The 18,652-nt window shown below is 51.7% G+C and overlaps 1 protein-coding gene across 2 annotated transcripts in view; it reads left to right on the forward strand.

Annotated features, from left to right (window-relative positions):
• HDLBP (high density lipoprotein binding protein) overlaps window positions 1-18,652 on the forward strand; it is an 80,640-nt gene that overhangs the window by 47,260 nt on the left and 14,728 nt on the right. For both annotated transcript variants that reach the window (XM_066233691.1, XM_066233690.1), the window contains exons 6-16: window positions 8,631-8,837; window positions 8,954-9,169; window positions 10,316-10,522; window positions 10,655-10,762; window positions 11,992-12,096; window positions 12,371-12,449; window positions 14,924-15,063; window positions 15,845-15,949; window positions 16,249-16,362; window positions 17,476-17,562; window positions 17,717-17,848. In XM_066233691.1, the coding sequence (XP_066089788.1) occupies window positions 8,631-8,837; window positions 8,954-9,169; window positions 10,316-10,522; window positions 10,655-10,762; window positions 11,992-12,096; window positions 12,371-12,449; window positions 14,924-15,063; window positions 15,845-15,949; window positions 16,249-16,362; window positions 17,476-17,562; window positions 17,717-17,848 (1,500 nt within the window). The remainder of the gene's footprint in view (window positions 1-8,630; window positions 8,838-8,953; window positions 9,170-10,315; window positions 10,523-10,654; window positions 10,763-11,991; window positions 12,097-12,370; window positions 12,450-14,923; window positions 15,064-15,844; window positions 15,950-16,248; window positions 16,363-17,475; window positions 17,563-17,716; window positions 17,849-18,652) is intronic.

Raw genomic sequence — 18,652 nt, forward strand, 5'->3', positions numbered from 1 at the left:
GTTTCGTAGTTCAGGGGTGGGATGGCAACTTTTGGAGCCTCTGAACATTTTTAGTGAAAAACCACTAATTCAGTAATAGAACCGAGACACATCTCTCATTTGGGCTATTGGAGTGAATGAACTGAAAGTTCAAAGCAGTCCCAGCGTTTGATACATTTAAAAGGAGCTGAGCTCGCTCCGTGGCGTAGCAAGGGGACCGTGTAGACGAGCAGCACCTAGTCCAAACAGAGTCAGTGGCGCTCTGGTTAGTGCACACTGCCAGGCCCGGACTCTCACAGTCTGTCTGTTTTGAGCCAGTTCCAGAGTCCTAAGAAGTGATACCAGAGCTGGGATTTATTTGGAAACCATCATAATAAACAAGTGAACTGCCTGACCAGGCGGTGGCGCAGTGGATAGAATGTCGACCTGGGACGCTGAGGGCCCAGGTTCAAAACCCCAAGGTTGCTTGCTTGAACCGGGGCCGCTGGCTTGGCTGGAGTCCCCTCAGTCAAGGCACATAGAAGAAGCAATCAGTGAACCACTAAAGTGCCACAGCTACGAGTTGATGCTTCTCATCTCTCTCCCTTCCTGTCTGTCCCTCTCTCTTGTTAAAAAAAAAAAAGATGAGTAAATAAGTAAACCTGTGGAGCCTTTCTCCCGAACAGGAGTCACTTAAAGACCAAGAATCTATGTAGAGAATCATCAGGTTCTCTGACAAGTAGAGCTTTGTAGGTTTATTTAGAACTGGGGGCCTTTCCTCCTGCCGCTGAGTCCTCGAGAATGCGCTCTGGGACGCGTGGTGGTGAGAACGTGGGGCTCTGGTGCGGGAGGGGTCGGGCTAGCTCAGGGGGCGGGAACCTATGGCTCGCAATCCAGATGTGGCTCTTTTGATGGCTGCATCTGGCTCGCAGACAAATCTTTAATAAAAATAATAATAGCGTTAAAAATATAAAACATTCTCATGTAATACAATCCATTCATTTCCTACCGCTCATGTTCATGGTTGCGGGTGGCGGGAGCCAATCACAGCTGTCCTCCAGGACAACACCAAATTTTTATTGGATAATGTGTAACCTACATGGGTCGTTGTATAGCTCTCGTGGAATTACATTTTATTTATTTATTTTTTTTTTATTTTTATTTTTTTTTTTCATTTTTCTGAAGCTGGAAACAGGGAGAGACAGTCAGACAGACTCCCGCATGCGCCCAACCGGGATCCACCCGGCACGCCCACCAGGGGCGGTGCTCTGCCCCCCAGGGGGGGGGTGCTCTGCCCATCCTGGGCGTCGCCATATTGCGACCAGAGCCACTCTAGCTCCTGAAGCAGAGGCCACAGCGCCATGCCCAGCGCCCGGGCCATCTCTGCTCCAATGGAGCCTTGGCTGCGGGAGGGGAAGAGAGAGACAGAGAGGAAAGCGCGGCGGAGGGGTGGAGAAGCAAATGGGCGCTTCTCCTGTGTGCCCTGGCCGGGAATCGAACCTGGAATTACATTTTAAAATATGTGGCATTCATGGCTCTCTCAGCCAAAAAGGTTACCGACCCCAGTGCTAGCGGCTTAGCAGGAGGAGGAGACTGACTCAGCCACTCAGGGCCTTGGGACAGTCCCAAACTCTGCTAGCTTCAGTGAGTTATTTAAGTCACTTAAGTGCAGAAAGTGGGAAATGTGTATAAACTGCTTCCCAGTGTGGCTGGTGCATAGTAGCCACTAGGACTTGCTATTAGCTAGTGAGTACTCGAATATTCTGGGTGGCAGTGGGGACACTGAAAGCAGTTGTCTCTGCCTCCCTCCTCCCTCCCCCTCGTTACTTTAGAGCAAACCCTGGTGCACGTTCACTGGTAAATAATTCAGTGTGGCACCCCTCAAGTCGTTTTGTTTTAACTGTAACCCCTTTGCTGTTAGCTCACTAAAATTAATAGTAATTTCTTAGTGCACCCACATCCCACCCCGTCTGTGTGGACGTCCCTTGCTGGGGTGTGCACGTCTTGTCCTCACGCAGCTGCCGCTGGCTGGGCCTCGAGTCCTTCCTCTGTCCTCAGCAGTGCGTCCCCCTCCTTTGGGGCCAGGCAGGTGTCTGGTTTGTCCCACTCCACCACTGTTTCCTGTACACTGGTGGTCAGGTCTGGGGGCTTGGCTACTTCCTGTTCAGCTTTTTGTTTGGCCAGAAAACTTGTAGGTGGTGCTGTGTACTTGTTATTGATCCCGGGGTGATCAATAGGCTGAGGTGTTTCCAGCAAACCCATCCATTCCAAAGTTCCGGATCCGTCTGTGCTTAGGTGTTGCCTTGTGAGTTGCCGGGGGCTTTCCGTCTCCCTGCCCGCGTCCACAGGTGTTCTCTGAGGAAGACGTTGTCTCCTGGGCAGTGGAGGTGGGAAGGGCGGGACAGGTGGCTGCTCCTGTTTTCTTCCCTGGTTTGTAGACTGAAATCGACACTCTCGTCCTCACTGGTGATCCATGAATCTATAGTGTTGTTAGAACTTGTGACGTGCTTATGAGTCATTCTTCAGGCTGAAGTTGCCTCACCTTTGGCCAGTGCCCCCCCCCGGCCTGGCCCCCCCATCCCTGGCTACCCCCCCCCCCCTGCCTGAGCCCCTGCAGCTTTTAGACCGTCCACCTAGCTGAAAAGTGTGGCCTGACCGGAGCCATGTCCTTCCACAGGCCCCAAATCTGCTTTTGGCCAGTAACCCTTGACATTTGTAGTGGAAAGTTTCTTGAGCTCAAATTGATCCTTCTAATTAAGCTGCAGGGTCGTGGGTTTTGCAACCACTTGAAATTATTCTTCTGTTTAGGTTAGGTTAGTTGGATTCATTCATTCGCTTTAGTTTATTTCCTGCTTTGAAAAGTTTCTTAAACGTTCGATGATTGCAGGTGCAGCTGGGTGATCAGGTCCTGCACCTGACCTCTCTCCCGTGGGCACTTGGGTGGCTTCCCAACGTCTGCTGTTAGTAATCATGTCACAGGAAAGCCTTACGCACCTGCTGTTCTCTGTTTTACCCAGTGTATGTTGGGGTGGTTTCCTGGGCTGAGGTGGCTGGTCAGCTAGTAGAACTGCAGCCATAACTTTGCCATGACAGTGAGGTCCCTTCCCTCGGGCTGTGCCCCTGCCCTCTGCCACTTCCCGTGTCCTTTCCAGGCCCAGCCAGTGTTGGGGATTTCGGTCTGAAAGGCAATGTTCTAAGAGCAAGATTGAGCATCTGGCCGTGTCCAAGGGCCTTTGCTTTCCCTGTGCACCGTGTATGTTTGCCCCTCTGTTACGGTCAAGTTGTCCACGTTGCTCAGTGTGTTTGGGCCCCTAAAACCCTTATCAGTCGCATGCTACAAAATGATGTTTCTCGGTGTGCCATTTGTGTTTGGTCTTGTCCTGCTCTATGGAAGTCTATTTTTATTTACTCAGATTCATCGAACAGTTTGTTATATTGAGTCACTGTTAGGAAAGTTTTTTTCATGTCGAAGTTGTAAGGATGTGTATTTGTACTTTCCCTGGTGCGTGTAGAGGTGTTCTCACGATTCCAGTCCTGCTGTGTGTGGAGTGTGCTGTGAACGGAGCCGGGACACGCCCACTGTCCCCGGCTCCCACCTTGCTCTCCCCTCACCAAGGCCATTTTCAAAGGAACTTCCCCACCCACCCCGTTATTCGAGTGGCTGTTTTTTATTGAGTCATTTGGACCTGCTCCTGGGTGTCCGTCTGACCCGGTCTCTGTGCTGGTGTCCTGCTCTCGTGCGTGGTGCAGCCTGTGCAGCCCTCCAGGACGGCTCCACGTCGTCCTGATGTATTGGTCTTTGTGCTACACACAGACTTCAGCAGCAGCTCTTCGCTCACAGTCACATTAGACCTTCTTTTTTTTTTTATCTTTTTTTTTTTCTTTTTTTCTTTATTCATTTTTAAAGAGGAGAGAGAGAGAAGGCGGGAGGAGCTGGAAGCATCAACTCCCATATGTGCCTTGACCAGGCAAGCCCAGGGTTTTGAACCGGCGACCTCAGCATTTCCAGGTCGATGCGTTATCCACTGCGCCACCACAGGTCAGGCACATTAGACCTTCTAAGGCATGCTTCTGATTTCTTTTTTTCCATCGATTCAAGAGAGAGGAAGAGAGAGAGAGGCTTCAGTGAATTGTCCCACTTAGTTATGCATCAGCTGATTGCTTCTTATATGTGTCCTGACCGGAGATCGAACTGGCAACACCATGATTGAGCCAGTGACCCCGGGATCATGATCGGTGACCTCCGTGCCCTGGGATGACACTTTTATCTACTGCGCCACTGGCCAGGACATGCTTTCTGATCTCTGATGTCCACATTCTGTCTCCTTCGCTGGCTTGGAACCTGGCCCCTTCCTGTCCTTTCCCCTCTTTGCCTGTGTCCCCCCACAGTGTGGGCTGCGGCTCTCCCTGTCCCCCTGTGTCCCCCCCCCAGTGCGGGCTGCGGCTCTCCCTGTCCCCCTGTGTCCCCCCCACAGTGTGGGCTGCGGCTCTCCCTGTCCCCCTGTGTCCCCCCCACAGTGTGGGCTGCGGCTCTCCCTGTCCCCCTGTGTCCCCCCCCAGTGCGGGCTGCGGCTCTCCCTGTCCCCCTGTGTCCCCCCCCAGTGCGGGCTGCGGCTCTCCCTGTCCCCCTCTGTCCCCCCCCCACGCTCCAGTGGAGGTCGTCTTGTGGGCGTGCACAGCCTTAACGAGCGCTTTCCGTCAGGGACAGCTTTGGGCTGTGGCGTGTGCGTGTGTTTTGTCGTGTGAAAAGGAAAGAGTGAGAGGACGTGTGTGAACGGGCCGCGCAGCTCACACTGTGCTGGGTGTGCCCTGGTGGCCGTTTTCTTGTGGATTGTTGCCATGGATGGGTTTGAGTTTTGTGGAGATGATAATCTGATTTTTTGTCTAGATCTAATAATAAGATGAATTATATAAGTAGATTCCCTAATATCGAACCATTTTTGGAATAAACTGTATTTGATCGTTATGAATAAGCCAAGGGCCTTGGTTTCCACACTAGTTAGGAAGCAAGGACCTTTTTTATTGCCTCTGTAATAGAATTTAACATTTCTGTTGTGAGTGTTGAAAATTCTGTATAAAACTATCCCTTGGGGAAGAGGGGACGCTGGCTGGTCTGGGACTGTGCTGGGACGTGGTGGAACCTCGGTGCTGTCCTTTCTCTTCAAGTTCTCTCAGATGCTGGCTGTTTGTACGGAGTTAGAACGCCTGGAACCCTCTCGTCCTCCCGGCTCTCTGTGGTCTCAGGACGTTGATGGATTACTGGCAGTTTGAGTCATGGGATGAGGAGTTTGGATTATTTTCATTTTCTTCACTCAGATGAGTTGTCTGTTTTAACTGGTTATAGTGGAGAAAGAGAGAAGAGTTTGTTACCACAAAGTACCCATGTCTGAAAAGGACAGCCCACCACTCCAGAAACGGAGCTGAGTCTGGTGACTCAGTAGTCCCTGCTTTCCTACCATGCCCAGCACGGGGTGACGGGTCCACTGACATGGACCGAGACAGAGGGACTTGGGTGTTCCTGTCCTCCTGATAGCTTGTGGCTGGGCCGAGAAGATGCTGAACAAAGAATTACCCCTAGATCAGTGTTTCCCAACGTGGGGCCCATGCCCCACCGGGGGGTAATTAGATAGTTAAGGGGGGCAATTTGAAAATGGACTCGACACGACTTTAACTCTTTCGCCCCGGGCCATTTAAATGCAATGCTAGATATCGGTACCAAATTTAACAAAAAATGCAATTCTTAAATAATTGCGGTAAATAATTATTAAGTATAATTTCATTTGACGAGACCAAAATATCAACTGGGTGATTGGCGTCGTCAAGTAAACTTCGTCCTGGGTTCACCGCGGAGCATGCTGTCTGCCGCGGGGAACCCCGGACGTTTTAAAAACTCGCTAAACAACACAGTTATTCTCACCTAATTGGCCCATCGCAACTTCTGTAGTGTTTCACATCATTCAGTTGGTGTTAATTTGAAATAAGTGTCAGTCAAAACTGTTGTAAAAGCTTATTGATTTAATAAATATACATATATATATTGCATAGATATAATTGATAAGTATTTGATTTTATTTTTATCAATATTAAACTCTTTATTAAGTACTTCTTGCATCGGGGCTAGAAAGCAATAATATTTTATAAATATTATTGGGGCTATAATAGTGCATGCACGACAATTTTAATTTTAGAAGCATAACTTTCCAGAAAATTTTGTCAAGTGGAAAAAATATAGATACCTTTTGATTTGTGGTGGTAGTGTAGTAAATGTGTTATATACATTTAAATAAATATGAATTTTTAGTATACGTTTATGTCACATTGAATATATTTTAACACATTTTAATATTAGTTTTTAATTGATCTTATTTTTATTATAGCCCATAGTAAAATGAGTGGTGCAAGCAAGAAAAAAACTCATCAATATTTGGAGGAATATTTAAAATTTGGGTTCATACCCGCTGTTCACAATGAGCGGATTCCTTTTTGTCTTTTATGCCAGCAATGCTTAACCAACAAATCAATGAAATGAGGTCGTCTTGAGGCGCATTTGAAGGCGAAACATAGTGCTCATATTAATTCAGATTTGAGTTACTTTAAAACTTTAAAGAAAAATTTTGAAAAAAGAACATTAAAGTCTCTATTTACTGCTCGTACTTCAACTAATAATCATGTTCTTGAGGCTAGTTATCAAATTTCTTTATTCATCGCTAAAACTAGCGAAAATCACACTATAGGAGAGAATTTAATAAAACCGTCTATATCAGCATTTCTTAAAACGGTTCTTGAAAAAGATGACAAAGATGTAAAAGCTATGCCACTCAGTAACAATTCTGTTAGCAGAAGAATAGACGAAATGAGTGAGGATATTGAAAAACAACTTATTGAAAAGCTGAAAACAAGAAAATTCTCCTTGCAAATAGATGAATCAACTTTGAGAGACAGTGAGGCAGTATTGATAACTTACATAAGATATATTGATAAAGGACATTTTGCTGAAGAAATGTTGTTCTGTAAAAGATTAGAAAGCACCACTACCTCCAAACATATATATAATAAGCTAAAAAACTACTTAGATGTCAATGATATACTAATGAAAAATATAACATCTTGTGCTGCAGATGGTGCTCCCAATATGATGGGCAAGAAAAATGGCTGCTTAAAATTGATGAAAGATACGAATCTAGAAATGATTCTTGTGCATTGTGTTATTCATAAGGAAAACTTGGTAGCTAAAAACATCTCGCCTGTTCTGAATGAATTATTACATACAGTAATAAAGTATGTTAATGCTATTAAAGCTAGTGCCAAATGTGAGCGTCTTTTCAAGCTATTTTGTGAAGAACAAAATGAAGACCACGTGAGACTTTTACTTCATACTGAAGTAAGATGGCTATCTAAAGGAAACTGTTTGAAAATATTTATGGAACTGTTTGATACTCTTAGTGATTTTTTAAGCGACAAACCTGAAATGAAGTATCTGTTAACAATAGATGGTAAAGCATTTGTGAGTTATTTAGCCGATATCTTTGAAAAACTAAATATATTAAATAAGCAACTCCAAGGAACAAATAAAATTCTTGTCGATGCAAAAGCAAAGATATTTGGTTTCATTACCAATATTGAGTTATGTCAGAAACATATTAACAACAAAAACTTTAAACAGTTTCATTGGCTCCAAAAATGTGAAGTAACTGATACCGCTTTACTTGTTATTGTCAATCATTTAAATGTTCTATCGGCTGATTTAAAAGAAAGATTTTCTGATTTAAAACAAATTGATTTCCCAACATGGATGATGCAGCCAATGTTAGTGGATTTGTCTGATATATCAGATATGCAGTATCAAGAAGAACTCGCAGAATTGTAAAATGATGAGTCAGTTAAAGCTTTATTTAATATCAAAGGAGCGATGGCATGGCTTTGTGAGGAAACAGAAATCAAATACCCAAATTCAACCGAATGTGCAAGAAAACTATTGCTACCGTTTCCATCTTCATTTTTAGCTGAATGTGGATTTGGTGCTGTAAATGATTTACTGGTAAAAAAAGAAATCGGCTGGATATAACACAACGTGGAGACTTGAGACTAAAGCTAACCAAATTGGGACCTAATATAAAATCTCTGTGCAGCAAGCATCAAGCGCAAGGGATCACACTAAATTAAAATAATAAATATAGAAAAATCTGTATTAAAATTATTTGGAATTTAAATTTGTTTTTCATTATATGTTTTGAAATTTTGCTTACTGTGTTTTGTTAACAATTTCATAGTGATTTCTTCTTAGAACCTATCATTTATGTTTATTAAGTGAACAAATCAATTTTTTAATGTTAAAAATTATGTTACATAGGGGGGGACATAAAAATTTTAGAAAGGTTAAGGTGGGGCATGGCACAAAAAAGGTTAGGAAACACTGCCCTAGATAATTACAGTAGCTGAGAGTGTGATCTGAGGCCAAGAGAATACACCACACTGGAACTTAACCTAGCCAGGCGGTCAGCACAAGCGTCCCCCAGCAGGTAATGTTTAACCTGAGACTATTCTAAAAGATAGTGGGGGTTGAGTCGCAGGAGCAGCTGAGAATGGTGTTCTAGCCAGAGGCATATCGTGGAAACAATCTTTTTCAGAACTCACACATACTTCTGTTTTCTCTGACTCTCTGCCTGTTGTAGGCCTCAGCAACGGTTGCAATTCCCAAAGAGCACCATCGCTTTGTTATCGGCAAAAATGGAGAGAAGCTACAAGACTTGGAGCTAAAAACTGCAACCAAAATCCAGATCCCACGCCCGGATGACGCGAGTAACCAGATCAGGATCACCGGCACCAAAGAAGGCATCGAGAAAGCCCGCCACGAAGTTCTGCTCATCTCCGCGGAGCAGGTAGGCGAGCGGTGGGCCTGGTGTGCTTGCACTGCCTCCACCCGGGCCGATGGCCATGCCCGTCTGTCCCCAGGCCGTGGCCAGACCTGTGCTCAGGTTTGTCCTCTCCTGTCCAGGATAAGCGTGCGGTGGAGAGGTTGGAAGTGGAGAAGGCATTCCACCCCTTCATTTCTGGGCCTTACAACCGGCTTGTTGGCGAGATCATGCAGGAGACAGGGACGCGCATCAACATCCCCCCGCCCAGCGTCAACCGGACGGAGATCGTCCTCACTGGGGAGAAGGAGCAGCTGGCTCAGGCCGTGGCTCGGATCAAGAAGATCTACGAGGAGAAGGTAGCGATGGGGCAGGGAGTCCCCGCGGCAGGAATGGGGGTGTCAGGGCCCAGCGCTGCTCCATGTCCTGTTGTCCTTGGAGGGGGCTGAGCTCGATGCTGGAGGCTGGACGCACTGCCCAGCACTCTGGCTCCCTCCCCAGGCTGGGCTGCTGCGGGCTGGACGCACTGCCCAGCACTCTGGCTCCCTCCCCAGGCCGGGCTGCTGTGGGCTGGACGCACTGCCCGGCACTCTGGCTCCCTCCCCAGGCCGGGCTGCTGCGGGCTGGACGCACTGCCCGGCACTCTGGCTCCCTCCCCAGGCAGGGCTGCTGCGGGCTGGACGCACTGCCCGGCACTCTGGCTCCCTCCCCAGGCTGGGCTGCTGCGGGCTGGACGCACTGCCCGGCACTCTGGCCCCCTCCCCAGGCCGGGCTGCTGCGGGCTGGACGCACTGCCCGGCACTCTGGCCCCCTCCCCAGGCCGGGCTGCTGCGGGCTGGACGCACTGCCCGGCACTCTGGCCCCCTCCCCAGGCCGGGCTGCTGCGGGCGGGACGCACTGCCCGGCACTCTGGCCCCCTCCCCAGGCCGGGCTGCTGCGGGCTGGACGCACTGCCCGGCACTCTGGCCCCCTCCCCAGGCCGGGCTGCTGCGGGCTGGACGCACTGCCCAGCACTCTGGCCCCCTCCCCAGGCCGGGCTGCTGCGGGCTGGACGCACTGCCCAGCACTCTGGCCCCCTCCCCAGGCCGGGCTGCTGCGGGCTGGACGCACTGCCCAGCACTCTGATTCCCCTCCCCAGGCCGGGCTGCTGCGGGCTGGACGCACTGCTCACCAGTGGCTGCGTCTTTGAGCTGTTGGCTCCCATCGGTGACTTTGGAGTCTGAAATTTGTTCCTCACTGTGGGGAGAGGACTTGGTGTTTTTAGCTTTTCCAAGCTGCCATTATCAGTCTGGGTTTGACTTAAATTCTCAGTTAATTCTTTGAGGAGAAAACATAGCCCTTGATTAGTAGAGTTTCTGGAGATTGACCGGTCATCATTGTCCCTCCAGGGGCTCAGCAGCTCTCGTCTGGGCCCGTTTCCTGTTCTCTCCCTTTTTGTGGCAACACTCTGCCTTTGGCCCCGTTCGTGCCCTCTCCTCTGACACCCTTGCTGTGCTCTCACTTAGAAAAAGAAGACCACAACCATTGCGGTGGAGGTGAAGAAGTCCCAGCACAAGTATGTCATCGGGCCCAAGGGCAATTCCCTGCAGGAGATCCTGGAAAGAACGGGAGTCTCTGTGGAGATCCCACCCTCAGACAGCGTTTCCGAGACCGTGATACTTCGAGGCGAGCCTGAGAAGCTAGGACAGGCGCTGACGGAGGTCTATGCCAAGGTAACTGCTTCCCGGTGGATCCCGGGTGGATCTGGGGTGGATCCCGGTGGATCTCGGCTGCTCGCCTGCTCCGAGCCCCACGGAGCAGCCTGGATGCTGCGAACTCTCAGGCTTGTCTCCTGGTTCTCCTAGGCCAACAGTTTCACAGTTTCCTCCGTCACTGCTCCATCCTGGCTTCACCGATTCATCATTGGCAAGAAAGGGCAGAACCTGGCCAAGATCACTCAGCAGATGCCAAAGGTGAGGGCACCTTGCTTTTGCCGCACCGGGTCGGCCTCATTTCTCGCCGTCCTGTTTCTGGGCTTTGTCTTGGGGCTGCTGTTCGTCCTGCTGGGTGTCTTTGAAAACGGGCATGTTTTTCAAAAATTAGGATGAGTGTCTCTGTCATTCTTGGTCTCTTCAACCAGAAAGAATGTGTATTGCTAGGTTTGATGAGCGTCTTAAGAAACACCTTATCTACTTATTATGGCATCATAACTTCCTTAGTAGTCACATCTATAAATTCTTTTTTTTTTTTTTACAGAGACAGAGAGTCAGCGAGAGGGATAGAAAGGGACAATAACAGAGAGAGATGAAAAGTATCAATTATCAGTTTTTTGTTGTGACACCTTAGTTCATTGATTGCTTTCTCATATGTGCCTTGACTGCAGGCCTTCAGCAGACGGAGTGACCCCTTGCTCAAGCCAGCGACCTTGGGTCCAAGCTGGTGAGCTTTTGCTCAAACCAGATGAGCCCGCGCTCAAGCTGGAGACCTCGGGGTCTCGAACCTGGGTCCTCTGCATCCCAGTCCGACGCTCTATCCACTGTGCCACTGCCTGGTCAGGCACATCTGTAAATTCTGAAGAGCAAACTTTATCTGCTAATTGTGTGAAGAAGGGAGTTAGTGGCCCTGTTCTCTGCCTGTTTGTCCTGGAGGTCCTCTTGGTTTTCCAGAGGAGACAATAGTCCCAGGGGATTTGAACCAGAGGACATACCGTTATATTGTATTGCTCTGTAGACATCTTATTTCTTCCAAGATCAGATTTCTGGTCCATACTGATGGCCTGGCTTCCTGAGGCCAGTCTCCCATGCGGTCACTTCCTCGCCCAATGTGTTGTGTATAGGAGTGCAGTGGCCTTGGCTGGGGACTGCCTTGGGAGCTGCACTGGGTCAGCATCTGGCCATGTGAGTGCCTCCTCTGCGGCCCGTGGGGGCGGGCGTGCACAGGGAGGCACCCTGAGGTGCAGCGCCCTGCCTGCTGGTGACTGCCGTGTAAGGGACTGTGCAGTTCCCGGTTCTGGTAAAGGAAAGATGACTCTGTCCATTACCTTTAGAACCGACATAACAGCGTTCTTCAGGCCCCCTTCGCAGCTCCTGTGGTGTCAGGAAGCAGCTTGGGACAAGCCGCCGCCTCCGGGAAGCACTGTGGGTTCTCGGAGTCGGTGCTGCTGTGCCGTCCGTCCTCAATGTCCCTTGTTTTGCTGTGCTAGGTTCACATCGAGTTCACGGAGGGTGAGGACAAGATCACGCTGGAAGGCCCCACGGAGGATGTCAATGTGGCCCAGGAGCAGATCGAAGCCATGGTGAAAGACTTGGTGAGGCACCTTTTCCCGGTGCTGGTGACTGAGCATGGGCTGCATGTTCAGGCCTCACGGGCGTGGGCACAGGAAGGGGGCCCATTGGGTGAGCACTGGGTTCTGAGACAGTTAGAACCGGGCCAGGAGCCCAGAGAGGCATGGAGACAGAAGGGTCTTGCATGGGGGCCGAGGGGTGAGTTTGCCGTCCTGGCGGTGAGTGGTCAGAAAAGGCAGCAGCTGCCGCTCTGGCCGCCCAGCCACACGGCTCATGGACGTGCTCTGTTCTCCACAGATCCACCGCATGGACTACGTGGAGATCAGCATCGACCACAAGTTCCACAGGCATCTAATTGGGAAGAGTGGAGCCAACAGTGAGTGAGGTGGACCGCGGGGGCAGCTGGGAAAAAGCCACCAAGTGTCACACTGGGTGCCCTCACCCAGTTGTTTGGCCTAGAGGCAAACGTGATCAACTGGGTCAGTTTCTGAGTCACCCACAAGGGCCATGGTGAAGGCGCCCCCAACGGTGTTGTCCTCTGGAATTGTTGGGTGAGGTCCAGCAGCGCTGCTCCCATCCCTAACCCCTGACCTGGAGCTGACCAAGGGAGGAGTCAGGCATTCCTAGACTCGTGCTCCAGGCAGACAGCACGGGAGGGACTCTGCTGGGCACACAGCTGTGTGAGCCTGGGCTCGGCGCTGGAATCGCCTGTGTCGAAGAGGTAGCGTAGCACAAGGTGGGACAGGGGCAGAAACGTGTCAGGGGAGCTGTCCTTGAATCCCAGGATGTTCCGAAAACCGTTCTCTCGTTCAGTTTACCTGCATGGCCATCGCACATGTCACAGGGCTCCCCAGTTCTAGAAACAGCCCTGGGTCTCAGCTGCGGAGGGAGGTGAGGGCTAGCATGTACCCCAGGCCAGGGTCCTGCCCTAGGTTATGAGGACCCCCACACACACCACCCCACACACACACACACCCCTGAGTGCACCCTCTCTGGGGTGTTGGCCTGGGTGGCCCGTTTTTTGTTCAAAGTACATGCAAGCTTGTCCCTTGTTATCTGGTGTCAGTCTTGTGTTCTGGGATCCTTTTAAGTAACAAGTGACTGAACACGCTCAGAGCAGCTCTTCTAAGTGCTCATTTGCACACATGGCTTGAACTGTGCACACTCCATGAACTGCTTTTGTGTGCTTTGTTTTGGGTGACTGCAGTGTTTTAGTAGAAACGTGAGGAGGTACAGTGCTAACGTTAATTCTGGTTTCTGCCCCCCGGGACGTGTGGAATCACTTAGCGTGGTTCAGAGTTGTGCCTGTTCTGTTTTCTTCTAGTTCAGTTTCTAACTCGTTTGTTTACATAAATCTAAGCTGCCACCCAGCTTGTGTGCCCTTGATTCTTGTCCTGCCTGGTTCCGCCCTGAGCAGCACCTCCTTCTGTGTCCGAGCACGCATGCTCAGAACCTGCCCTGCTGGCACTGGGCGCTGGGCACTGTCGGGAGACGGTGCCCGAGGAGTGCTCTCAGCTCCGCCCGCTGTGCAGAGACGGCCAGGCGCTTGTGCATCTGCGCAGGCGCAGGCGCAGGGCGCAGGCGCAGACACAGGCACAGGCGCAGGCGCAGGCCACAGGCGCAGGCGCAGGCCACAGGCGCAGGCCACAGGCGGTGCCGCCCCCGTGGGGTCCGGGGCTGGTGGGGATGCTCCTAGCTTCGGTTAGCCTGAGGGCTGCTGGTTTTTAATGGCTCTTAATATTTATTTATCGAGAAGTTTCTTTGATTTGAGGTTCCCAAACTTGCCTTCGCATTAGAAATACTTGAGGTCTTTCACACACAGCGTGTCCTCACTTAACGTCATCGATGGGTTCTTGGAAACTGCAACATTAAGCGAAACAAAGTACAGAAAGCCTGTTTTACCAGAGGCTCATGCTGTGGACCAGAGTTGAGTTCCCACAGCTTCAAATTCCAAATAAAGACCCGAGACCCTGCTAATACTAAACACTGAAGTAAGTGTGAGCGACACGTACATTTGGGAAAGATGAATAAAAACCAGTAAGGTAACTGTCTTCCCTCCCTCGGTCCAGCTCAGGGTCATGGGTGGCTGGAGCCTCTCCCAGAAGCCCCGGGTACATGGTGGACCCCCTCGTAGACAGGGCCAGCCACTCCCATAGAGACGGGGACAGTGTGGACATGGTGTTCCCCTTAGGTGCACACCCTTGGGCTGTGGGAGGAACCTGAGTTTCTGGAGGAGATTTTTCTTGTGGATGTGGGAGACCCTGCACATTCCACACACGGTGGCCCTGCTGGGAAGCGTGGTTTTTCCCCTCAGCCTTATAATGAAAGCGTGTTGTCGCCCTGGCTGAGTGTCTCAGTGCATAACACGTCATCCTGGTGCACCAGGGTCGCAGGTTCAGTCCCCAGTCAGAGCACATACGAGAAGCAAGCAGTGAGTGCACAGCTATAACAAGTGGAAGGGCAAGTTGATGCTTTTCTCTCTCTCATTGTCTCTCTAAAAAATATCAGTAAGTTTTAAAAGAAAGAAGGTGTAATGAAGCGTGTTGAACACAATGTCATTGTTTGAGGACCTGCTGTATTCTGACACCCACACGCTTCAGACCAGCTGAGACCCAGGCTCTCTAGTCCCGGCCATCGGTCACTCAGAGCTGTCGGGGCAGTGCTGCTGTGGTCTGTCCCGTGGAGGGCATATCCAGATTGCACTGGAAGATGGGAATTCTCGCTTTGGGGGCCTCCTCATTCTTTCTGCTTGTGGGATGGCTGGTTGGGTCATTTGGGCTTTTCGTCCTGTTGGTCATTGGTGGCCTGTAAGCAGATCCTGAGTCCAAAAGGTTTCCTTTTGTTCTTAAGTCAACAGAATCAAAGACCAGTACAAGGTGTCTGTGCGCATCCCTCCTGACAGTGAGAAGAGCAACCTGATCCGGATCGAGGGGGACCCTCAGGGTGTGCAGCAGGCCAAGCGGGAGCTGCTGGAACTCGCCTCCCGCATGGTGAGCCCTGCGGCGGGCAGAGCAACGTGGGACCCAGCCCCAGGGTCCAGCTGCCGGCACCTGGGCATTCCTCTTCCCATCTGACACAAGCCCCATGCCAGTGGCCGGCTTTTTAGTGGTGACTTCGAGTTCCTCAGCTGTAGTCCAGGGCGTGGAGTGGCCTCCACTTCTCTCCGGCCATCCACTAGCTCACTGCTCAGCCTGGGAGTGTCCCGTGTTCTCCCCCTTGGTCAGCCAACTCTCGTCCTGAGTGTCCAGGGTGCTTTGCTCTGGACTGTCATGTTTCTATAGTACGGACCCTTGTCTCTGTCAGTCTGAGGCCAGTCTGCTCCACAGCTCCCAGCACTCTGTCACCTGGTTGGCTGGTGGGCAGGTGATGTTCTTCCCCTCCTGCCCCTGTTTGTGTATCTTCTGACCTCTTACCGGGCCCGCTGGAGGCGGTTGAGGACCACATGGTCCAGGGTCCTATGCCGAGCCGTTCTTTTCTAATCATGTGCTCAGGGCCATTGTCCAGCCCTCCAGGCAGTGAGGAGGGTCACTGGCCTCAGTCTCTGGGTCCAGTTAGTGCGCACGCCGAGTGTGTGGCCCTGGTGGTCGTGTCGTGGCTGCTCAGCGGCAGTTTTGGTGGGAAGGCTCTCAGTCCGTTCTTCAGCTACACTTTGTGCAGGAGGGCGGGGCAGCAGTGGTGTGGCTGTGGAGAGAGCAGGTGTCTAGTGGGTGGTGCCTCCTGTGAGGGGTTTGCTCACCTGGGGATAAATGACAACCTCAGTTGTACTTTCAGGAAAATGAGCGTACCAAGGATCTAATCATTGAGCAGAGATTTCATCGCACAATCATTGGGCAGAAGGGTGAACGGATTCGTGAAATTCGTGACAAGTTCCCAGAGGTAGAGTTCCCAGGGGCTTTATCGTGCTCGGGAGTGGGCTGACTGGCCCTGGGAGGGGTCAGTGGGGGCTGACTGGCCCTGGGAGGGGTCAGTGTGGGCTGACTGGCCCTGGGAGGGGTCAGTGTGGGCTGACTGGCCCTGGGAGGGGTCAGTGGGGGCTGACTGGCCCTGGGAGGGGTCAGTGTCTCGGAGTTCTCTGTCACCAGTGACGACCTCAGGTTATTCTCTGTCACCAGTGACGACCTCAGGTTATTCTCTGTCACCAGTGACGACCTCAGCTTATTGGTGGTTCGTTCTAGGTTATGATCAACTTTCCAGACCCAGCACAGAAGAGCGACATTGTGCAGCTCCGAGGGCCCAAGAACGAGGTGGAGAAGTGCACGAAGTACATGCAGAAAATGGTGGCAGATCTGGTAGGGGCTGCTTTCCCCCTTCGCTGTGTGACAGGGTCGTGGGGTGTGCCATCAGGACCTGTTTTGGGGAGCACACTTGGGCACAGGGTGGGTCTGCCTTCTCAGGGACTTGAGACAGTTGTGCCACTTCTCAACCCTGATGTTTAACTGGCAGAAAGTCTCACAGGCCGAGTGTCCTGTGGAACTGACGTGGGAAGGTTCCCTCTGGCCCGTGCCAGGTGACCTTGTTTCCTTCGGGGTCACAGACGCGTAGAAAACTCCCGTCCAGGGAGGAGAGAGGCTGGTACAAGTAGCATCATTTATGGACTGTCCCTGTCCTCAGACCTAGAAAGAGGAGAGGTCAGTTGATGGGGAGGCTGCAGGGGGTCTGTGCTCTCCACAGTCACTCGCAGGCACACACTTAGCTCGTGGCCATCTAGGAGAGGGGTCCGGTGGGCTTCCCTGCACAGGGCTCATTGTGCTGCCGGGAGCACTGGGCTTCCACAGAGTAGCCAGGTCTGTGTGTGTTCTAAGCTCACTCCTCGGCCTGGTGTCCTGGCCTGGTGTCCTGGCCTCTGACTGTCCCCAGCCCTCTCTCCTCCTGGAGGTGGCATGGACTCCCTCTTAACCTACAGTGCTTATCGGGGCATCTGATCACACTTTGTTACGTCTGATTGTGAACATGCATCTGACAGGTGGAAGGTCACTGTTTATCAAAGGGGGCTTTGTCCACAATAGCTGTGACGGGCCAGGCCACTTAGTGGTTGCACAGGCATCTCAGACGTGCTCGCCACGGACCTCTGAGGGTCGGACAGGGGGAGGGCAGGGGGAGAGCGGAGGAGGGCAGGAGGAGGGCAGGGGGAGAGCGGAGGAGGGCAGGGGGAGGACGGGGAGGGCAGGGGGAGAGCAGGGGGGGAGAGCGGAGGAGGGCAGGGGGAGAGCGGAGGAGGGCAGGGGGAGAGCGGAGGAGGGCAGGGGGAGGGCGAGGGGAGGGCAGGGGGAGAGCGGAGGAGGGCAGGGGGAGGGCAGGGGTGTGAAGTGTGCTCTGCATCGGCCTGTTGTTTCTTCCTGCCCTTGGGGACCGGGCACTTTTTAGCGTGGAGGTTAATTGGGCCGTCTCTTTTTGTTTTTCAGGTGGAAAATAGCTATTCGATCTCTGTTCCAATCTTTAAACAGTTTCACAAGAACATTATTGGGAAAGGAGGCGCCAACATTAAGAAGGTAACTGCACGCTCACCCCTGAATCCTGGCTCTCTTCACCGTGCCCCAGGGCTCTGGGCCGTCCTGGCTTCACACTGGAAGGGGGGAGCTTCCTTCTCACCCCTGCTCCGAGTGTCTCAGTTGTAGTCACTTGTCACGGCCCCTCTCCCTGCAGATTCGTGAGGAAAGCAACACCAAGATCGACCTTCCAGCAGAAAATAGTAACTCGGAGACGATTGTCATCACGGGCAAGCGGGCCAACTGCGAGGCTGCCCGGAGCCGCATCCTGTCCATCCAGAAAGACCTGGTAATGGGGGTGGCGGGCATGCGGGTCAGGCGGGCAGTGCTCTCCCAGAGGAGCTGTTGTCTCGTGGTGGACTCCCCACAGGGCCCCCGGGGGCCCTGGGAGCGGTGGCATCGGACGCGCCTGCTCGGAAGTCGTCATGCCCTGAAGGCGTTAAGGTTTGGGGGTTTTTCCATTTTTTTTTTTAACTTTTTTTTTTAACTTTTTTTAAAATTTATTCATTTTAGAGAGAACAGAGAGAGAGAGAGACAGAGAGAGAGGAGAGACAGAGAGAGAGGAGGGGGGGGAGGAGCTGTAAGCATCAACTCCCATATGTGCCTTGACCAGGCAAGCCCAGGGTTTTGAACCGGGACCTCAGCATTTCCAGGTCGACGCTTCATCCACTGTGCCACCACAGGTCAGGCGGGTTTTTTTCCATTTTTAAGAAATGAACACGTGAGAAACTACACATCTACCAGTGTGGACTGGATGTAGTTGGTGTGTGTCCATGGAACAATCTCCACAGTCAAGACAGCAGGCTCGTCTGTCAGCCTGCAGTGGCATCGTGCCCCGTAACACCTGTCCCACCTCCCTCCCCCCCTCCCCCGCTCCCCGGTGTCCCTGTCCAACCCGGCTGCTGTCACCCCACATCAGTCTGGGTTTTTACATCATCGTCTAAGACAGTGCTTTTCAACCGCTGGCCCGCCAGAAATGTCCTTCGGGTCTGCGGAGGAGCGAACCGCTCTGATGTTGTGTGAAGATTTCCCCTCCGGATTTAAGGGAATCATAGTATCTCTTCTCCAGTCTAGCTGCTTCACTTTGCATATT

Source organism: Saccopteryx bilineata, chromosome 5 (genome assembly GCF_036850765.1).
Source record: "Saccopteryx bilineata isolate mSacBil1 chromosome 5, mSacBil1_pri_phased_curated, whole genome shotgun sequence".
In the NCBI taxonomy this organism is placed as follows: Eukaryota; Metazoa; Chordata; class Mammalia; order Chiroptera; family Emballonuridae; genus Saccopteryx; species Saccopteryx bilineata.